This window comes from Perna viridis, chromosome 9 (assembly GCF_037379345.1).
Source record: "Perna viridis isolate PV_CMFRI_1.1 ecotype Kerala chromosome 9, ASM3737934v1, whole genome shotgun sequence".
Classification (NCBI taxonomy): Eukaryota; Metazoa; Mollusca; class Bivalvia; order Mytilida; family Mytilidae; genus Perna; species Perna viridis.
Window position 1 is genome coordinate 39,133,351 of NC_142453.1, and position 7,580 is coordinate 39,140,930.

The 7,580-nt window shown below is 31.1% G+C and overlaps 1 protein-coding gene across 1 annotated transcript; it reads left to right on the top strand.

The window, feature by feature from the left end:
* Positions 1-1,416: 1,416 nt before the first annotated feature.
* LOC148608433 (metalloproteinase inhibitor 2-like) lies at positions 1,417-6,784 on the top strand. Its single transcript, XM_088545432.1, has 5 exons — positions 1,417-1,620; positions 2,319-2,398; positions 4,769-4,874; positions 6,077-6,216; positions 6,557-6,784. Exons 1-5 carry the CDS (start codon positions 1,491-1,493, stop codon positions 6,689-6,691), a joined length of 591 nt encoding a protein of 196 aa, XP_088401558.1. The 5' UTR covers positions 1,417-1,490; the 3' UTR covers positions 6,692-6,784.
* Positions 6,785-7,580: the final 796 nt, after the last annotated feature.

Here is a 7,580-nt window from a genome sequence, read left to right on the forward strand (position 1 = left end):
AGGAAAGAAATCCATCAACTGATTTTTTTTTCTGATTAGTATTATTGTGAAATAGTTTGCAACAATATCAAACAATGTAGTTTTGAACAATAATTATGCATATAATCAGGTGAAAAACTACAAATTTTAATACCAGAAAAAAATGGAATCAATTCTTCCTCTGTTGTTTTAATATTTGTTCTGTTGAACGATTTCGACGGTTTTCTCCCCACGATATAGCATTTTACTGATTAGTAAAGCATTAGGACCGTCACAATCTCTATAATAAGAACCTAGGACACGTGTTGGCATATGCTTCATTTCATTGACTTTCGCAAAACAGGTTAAAGAGGGGAAAATGATCCTATTGACATATACGGAGTCTTCTTGTTTGTAATACGATCAACGACCTGTCACCGATTACTCATTACTTGACTTGATCCCTAAACCAGCAGCACGGAAAAAGAAGCAAATGCTTATCCTCCCTGAACACCTGCGTTCACCTCTGTGGTTCATATAATTATAAGGGATGGTTGCTGTTTACGTTTCTGAGTGTACAGTTTTGTTTTTGTTACTGTTTGATCATGTATTGTGTTGCTCCTGATATTGTATTGTTTAATGGTTTTCCACAAGTTTACATTACCAGTATTGCTACTCTTTATTAATCGATTGAAAAGTTGTGAAATTGAAACTAAATATATATCCAATCTTTTGAATGATCAATGGTATTTCGGCGGTTGGATTTTCATGCTATTTCTGACAATGATAAATTTCAACAAGTTATAAATAGAATGATAATATATATATTCATGTGATCAAGGTATTTATGAAAAGTAGAAAATACTTACGATATAAACGTAAATAAAGACTTCTTCAAATGAACTGCATTTGTAACATAACAAGGGATCTATAGAGAAACTATATTGATGATTAGATGACCTTACATATTACCTTTATTATGTAATAATAAGCGAGCTAAGCAAGCTTGCTCTTTAAATGTATATTTGATCACTTGAGAAACTTTCGTCAAAGCAAAACACTACATCTTTATCAATTAAAGCTTTGAAATGTATTGAAAACAATGCCTAGACAAAACATTTTAAAGACGTTTATGTTATCTGATCAGAACTCCCCGGCCATTTAAAAAATAAACCTACTGCCGATAATGCTAAAACCAGACATTCCACGCCGAACCCAGGACTATTCAAACCGATAAAATAAAACATATTTGGAATATCTTTTGCTGACTCCCACAGATAAAAAAAATCCAAAATCAAATTTAACAGAAGTGGAAACTAACATGAATTTCACTTTATTTAAAAGGAATCCTACTGAATGCCTCGCTTGCTTTTAAGGCTAATTCCTTCCTTTTATTACATATAAATTGAATATTATACTAAATACAGCTTATACAAAACAAGACGTGAAAAGAGATTTGGAGCGGATTAAGCACCAGCTGAAAGTCATAAGTGTAATGTGTTAACGTAATATACACTGCTTGATGAACAAAAATGACTATTTTTAAAGTAGTTGGACGTTTTCTTCTAATTTTGACTGCTGTAAATTTGTCAGAGGAATGTAGTCCACCAGGACCTGATTATGTATTTCATCCTCAGAACCAGTTTTGTTCTGCAAAGTTTAGTAAGTGTCTTAGCATGTTTGAATTTTGAAAAATAGAAAAATAAAATTAAATAAAATAAATAAAAATAAATATCCTTTGTTTTCTTTGGACACGCAGGAATGTATTGTACTTATTTGTAGAGAGAGAGAAAAATCATAACCATTTTCTTGAATTGAAAATAAAAAAAAAAATCAGTATCATATACTACATATAGATTTGTTTTATTGTATCTTCATTGTAATGAACAATATGCAAGAGTTACCAAAACATTTTAACCACCATTACGTTAACTTTTACGTGATGGTAAAAGTGAAATAGTAAAATAAACATTATGTTACTTATGTTCAAACATTTTTATAAACATTTAAAAAAGAAATGTTTTTGTAATGTCCCACCTCATACTTTAGTATTTTACTGAAGCTTTTTATCAGTAAATCTACTTTATATATATTAAGTGACAGTATTTCAAAAAATTGATTTTAGTGGGAGATGCAATTATATTTTCTCAAAAGTGCAGATCTGAAAATGGAAATCATAATTGTTATGTAAAAATATAGCTTAACTAGACTGAAAAAAAAACATCGTTTGTTAGGTTGGTTTTTCTACACCATTGAATCACTTTATCAGTGACAGTGTCTATATTTTATATGGACTAATATTTGAGTGATGATTTTAGGATTTTGTGTTATTTATTTATCGTTTTTATCATTTTTTTCAGTTATGGTTGGACAGGTACTTAGTACTAATGTCAAAAACGGCGTTAGGAGATACAGAGTCAGAGTTCTGGCTGCTATAAATGTAAATATAAACTAATTAATCAAAATATATGTTATTCGAATAAGCGTTTTGGAACATGTAGACCAAAATTAAAAATAAATTTTTACAGGTAAATGCATACATTTGTATTTTTATGACAATGAAATCTCGCATGACAATATGTGATTAATAAGTATTTGAAAATAGTTACTGAGAATGCATTTTTGAAAGAATGTTTGAGCAGTCAGTAAAACCATAAATGCTTAAATAACATTTTTTATTACAAAATCAGAATTATTTCCTAAAAGAAAGTTAAACAGTTTCTTTTTGTCATGTTCAATATGCATTAAGCAAGTTGACAAATATTCCAACGGAAATCAAAAGAATGCGATCCAAGAATTAGGACGAGACAGGAAAAACAGATACACACACGTCATCACCTGAAATAGCTAACAAAACACGTAGAGAGATTACCATAATAACATAATACAGAAAACAAGTAATACAATTTACATATATACATAATATGCATAAGCAGTTGATTAGTGTATATGGATTGGAAGAAATAATATTGAATCACATTCGTGATGAATTTCTATATACATAAATTTTGAGAACTACCATGGAGACAACGTCTTTGTAATTTGTCTCATAAATTTACACAAATTGTTAAGAACAGAAGGTGATGAGCTATTCATCATAGCTTTAAATGTAGTAACATTTGGTCTCTTAACAATTTTTTCTGCGAGAGGCATTTTTCTGCTACTATCAAACGATGTGCGCTAAAAAATATCATCCCCCAATATCCCCCGAATTGCATAAATGACATTTTCTATTTTCTCTACTTATATTTTGACAACCCCACTTTAAATGGGAAGGTTATTATTCAAGGTTCTAAATCTACAAAGAGTAACAATATGTATGTGATCTAAACTTTTGAAATAGTTTTCAGTTTCAAAATCGTCTTTATACAATCTATAATTTAAAGATTAAGGTGAGTTTTTCAGTTTTGAGTTCCACGGCTGTTGAAATTTGTTTATAAGGCTTAGCTTGCTTGTAAAAAATATCCAAGATGCATTATGCTCGTGTTGTTCGTTCCAAACAAAAGACAAACCATACTCATCAAGTATTTATTTAACCTTTTTTCCCCAGAAAATTGTATCGCCATATTTTAAGAGTAAATGAAGAACTCGGACTCCTTTAACAATTTGGAGCAGAGACCAAGTGCACCCGTAGGACAGGCATCCTTTTATTTCCTACAAACACCCACTGTATTGATAAAAAAAAAGTCAAATTCGGGTAGACGAAAGAGGAAAGAAAACTGCGTTATTGTGAACAAATGGAGCAGAAGGACAAGCCATAACTATCCAAGAGTTCATGATGTCGTCCATCCAATTTATGTAGTGATGACTTTTATCATGAGCAACATAACTGTATTCCTGCAGCTTTATTGTTAGAAATCTAGTGCGGAACAAAGTCTGTTTTGTTAAAGCAAGCTCTGGCATAACTTGTGATATAAAAAATTCATACGCATGTTGCCACAAGTGAAAAGAAAGTTGACAATATGGAATGAAAAGTTTGTCATGTAGCTTGGTTGATAGTTTTCCTTGTCGATTTCTAAGACTAGATAATTATATAAGGCTATGTCTTTGTGTCAGTAGTATCCTATATTTGTGAATAAGTGGTCTAGAATTTGCAGTGTACTTAATATAGACTCTCTTGAATTGTAAAGGTGAAGATAGTCTCAGACTTAGCATTATTCAGTGACATATTAAGCGGATGACGAAATGAAAGAAGAACTATGTCAGTGTTTGTTCCTATCATAGAAGTAGATAAAATCTAATAAGGGAATAGAGTATGGTTTAAAAATGTTAAACAGTGTTGGTTCATGCCGTATAAACTGAAAAGTTCAAATTTATTGTCTGTCAAAACGTTTTGATAATAATCAATGGTAATGTTCATCAATGATAGGTTTATTGAACACGATTTAGAAATGAACTAAATAAGATTTAATGGTAATAAGTAAATTTAAAAGAAGACGGTTAAATATTATATCAAATGGCGGCTTATATTTACTGATGTGAAATGCTCCGATTTTGAGGCAAAACGGTATGCAAAAATGTATTCCTTTTTTAATCTTTGCGGCTGCTAAATGGTGCATTAATTTCTCTAGCATAGACTAAATATTTGTCGATACGTATTTTGGTGTTTATAGACAGACTGCCGAAATACGTCAACATAAGCACCCCGCGAGAAAAAAAAAACAAACAAACAAACAAACAAACAAACAAATAAAAAAACAACAAAAAACAAACAAACAAACAAACAACCAAACAAAACAAAACAAAAACAAAAACAACAAAAAATACCGCTACACTATAATTCGACACCTTTTGCATTTTAATATCATAGGGATTCAAGAGAACGGATGTTGGGAAAGTGAAAAACATTTATACTCCAGATAGTGGTGCAGCATGCGGAATAACGTTAACTATAGGGAAGGTGTATGCCCTTGGTGGTAAGTGGAAGACGGTATATTTTGCTTGATACGCCTAAAAAGTACGAGTATACATATTGACAAAATAATTCAAAGAAGTGATTGCGTATGTTTTTGTATGTTTTCAAGTTTTTGTGCATTCATCAATTTGCTTATCACAGAGCTCAACATGACTTACCGCCGCTAAAAAACGTCATCAATTGACTGAAAACTTGCGTGTTTTTATTTCCAAATAACCCATAAAGGCACAAGTATCGGGGATTCCTTTGGATATAGACAGTTGTAGACTCTGTTTCTTTTATTTTTTCAACGGAATCTTAGACGTCATCCGGTATATGTGTAATGGCGGAAATTACAGCTATTGTCTGTTTATGACGTCAACATTTGTGGAGGGAGAACAACGTAAGACACGACACCACGTTGCTTTCGATCAATGAAATTTTATAGAAAATGCGAAACAATCAAACAAAGACCGATTGTCATTTTCTACACCAGTCCATCAGCGCCTGAGATTTCGAATCTCGACAGAGATGTGAACTGTTTTCTAATACCGGTTAAAAGATGTGCAACCGATTAAAATTAGAGAAATATTATTTTCTGTATGACTTTTATGATTCGTCAGAACTCTCTTATTTTCCACTAACGTGTAGATTTTTTTTCGTTGATATTATACACATATTGCCTGCAGTAGTCGTTGATATTTTTTCTGAGTGTGTTGCTCGGTGTATCATCATCTGCCGCAGGCAATATGTGTTATATTATACTGAATACCCCTTTTTATTACTTCACACTTTCATATAAATGTGCATAATCTTTAAAACACAAAAGAGACATAAATAAATAAATTTAAAACAGACGAAGTAACAAAAGTAAATGAGCAACTCGGACTCCATTAAAACCTAGTTCCTCAGATTTAGTAAAAGTCAATTGAAATAAAATTTGCAAATATATTAACATTTATATAATTCAGCAAAAGCAAAAAAAAATCAAAGAAGTAAACGATAATGAGAAGGTAATATTCCACGGTGATATATCCAAACTACCAGTAATTTTAAGGGGGCAGAGGTAGAAAGGAATAGCCCAAAATAACGCATTATGCTTATCCAATCGAAATTTGTGATGTATGAAGTATAATCTATAATTATCGCAATTCTAAACTTTATGTTAAATGTCTACTTGAACATTGCATCTTTTGACTTATTATACCTTTGTAATGATTTCAGCACATGGTGGTAATGATGGCAAGTTTTCTATACGTGCTTTCATGTTCCGGCTTGAATATTCTAAAATGACGGTACAACAACACATGTATATGTGGTTGAAGAGGGGAAAGTTATCCTATAGACAAAACTGTAGATGTAAGGTAAATATGTGCTATGAATAATGTATATAGGTACATATGCCATTTGTACATAAAGCCCAAATATGAAACCAAATGTCAATGCTTATTTTTTGTGCAAATCTTTGTTCTAAAACATCTGTTTTAAATAACCGTGACATTACTTAGGTGTTTTATTGGCCAAAAATTGATAACTACAACTTTATTATCATAGTTGGATTTCACGTTATTTCAACCAGCAAACATATCATATACATTTATTTTTCACTTGAATCGCTTGATTTGACGTGTGAGGAGTTTTTTGCAACTTCGATTGAAACATTGCACATATATAATTTAATGCAATCTTTTCCTTTACTTTTAGGTGTCACGTAAAGCAACTGATAAAACATGTGTTCCAAAATCTAACGATTCATGTTATGCAGACAATGCAATCTGTAGTTACAATAGAAAGACAAAGACATGTGGCTGGGTCAATGACGACACATGTCGTGAATAATTGTACTACTTGATAAGGATTTTTTTTTCGAAAATGTGTCACTCATCAATTTTTTTGTTTATTTTTTTGCGACACATAAAGTATTTGCAAGTATTCGCCTGATTATGTGTGGCAAATACTTAGCCAGGTACAACACATCTTGTTCAGTTGAGTGTTCTCAATATAAACCTAATGAGCTTTATCAAAACTGTGATGTGTATTGCATCGTCCACAATGAAGCGTAATTCATGTTTTCATTATACACAAATTACAGGACCTGTTTTTAAAATTAAGTAAGATGTGTGATTTCTAGCGTATATGAATCTCGCATTTGAAAATTAAATCATAGATATGCACATTAATAAAAAACGGGTTTTATAATTTAGCAAAGCACAGAATTTACTATCATATAAATAGGACTTTAAATGCAAAAAAAAAATATCATGCTTTGTTGTTACATGATATTGCTTGGTGTTGCTTGAATAACTGGTATGAGTACGGAATAAAATATCTAATATAATACAACAATACTCCTTGGATTGGAGTTTCATATCCAATTTTGTTCTCTATTTGCAGAGGCAAAGTCTTGTAGAATGCTTGATTTTTTAACAAACTAGTTAGTGTTGCCACATTACGAAATTCATCCTTTTTTTCAAAAATTTATAGCTTGCATTCTGAACTAGCAAATCTTTGTTGTGTGGTCATATCCATCGTGAGAAAAGACATGTATTTATTGTATATCATATGTATCTATAATACAGGAATCGATAATTCATATTCGAACTTAACATTTTTCAGTTAAGATCAAATCAATATCGTTATGAGTTAATGATGGCTTTTCAGTTTTGATTAGACCAATTCTAAAGCTCCAAAATCTCTTTTTGATTTAACTCGTTCATCTAAACAACAT

Excerpts from the sequence above, each read along its gene's own strand:
- LOC148608433 (XM_088545432.1), top strand. The coding sequence starts at position 1,491 with ATGACTATTTTTAAAGTAGTTGGACGTTTTCTTCTAATTTTGACTGCT. Across the intron at positions 4,875-6,076 it reads GAAGGTGTATGCCCTTGGTG|CACATGGTGGTAATGATGGC; the intron begins GTAAGTGGAAGA and ends TAATGATTTCAG. Across the intron at positions 6,217-6,556 it reads GACAAAACTGTAGATGTAAG|GTGTCACGTAAAGCAACTGA; the intron begins GTAAATATGTGC and ends CTTTACTTTTAG.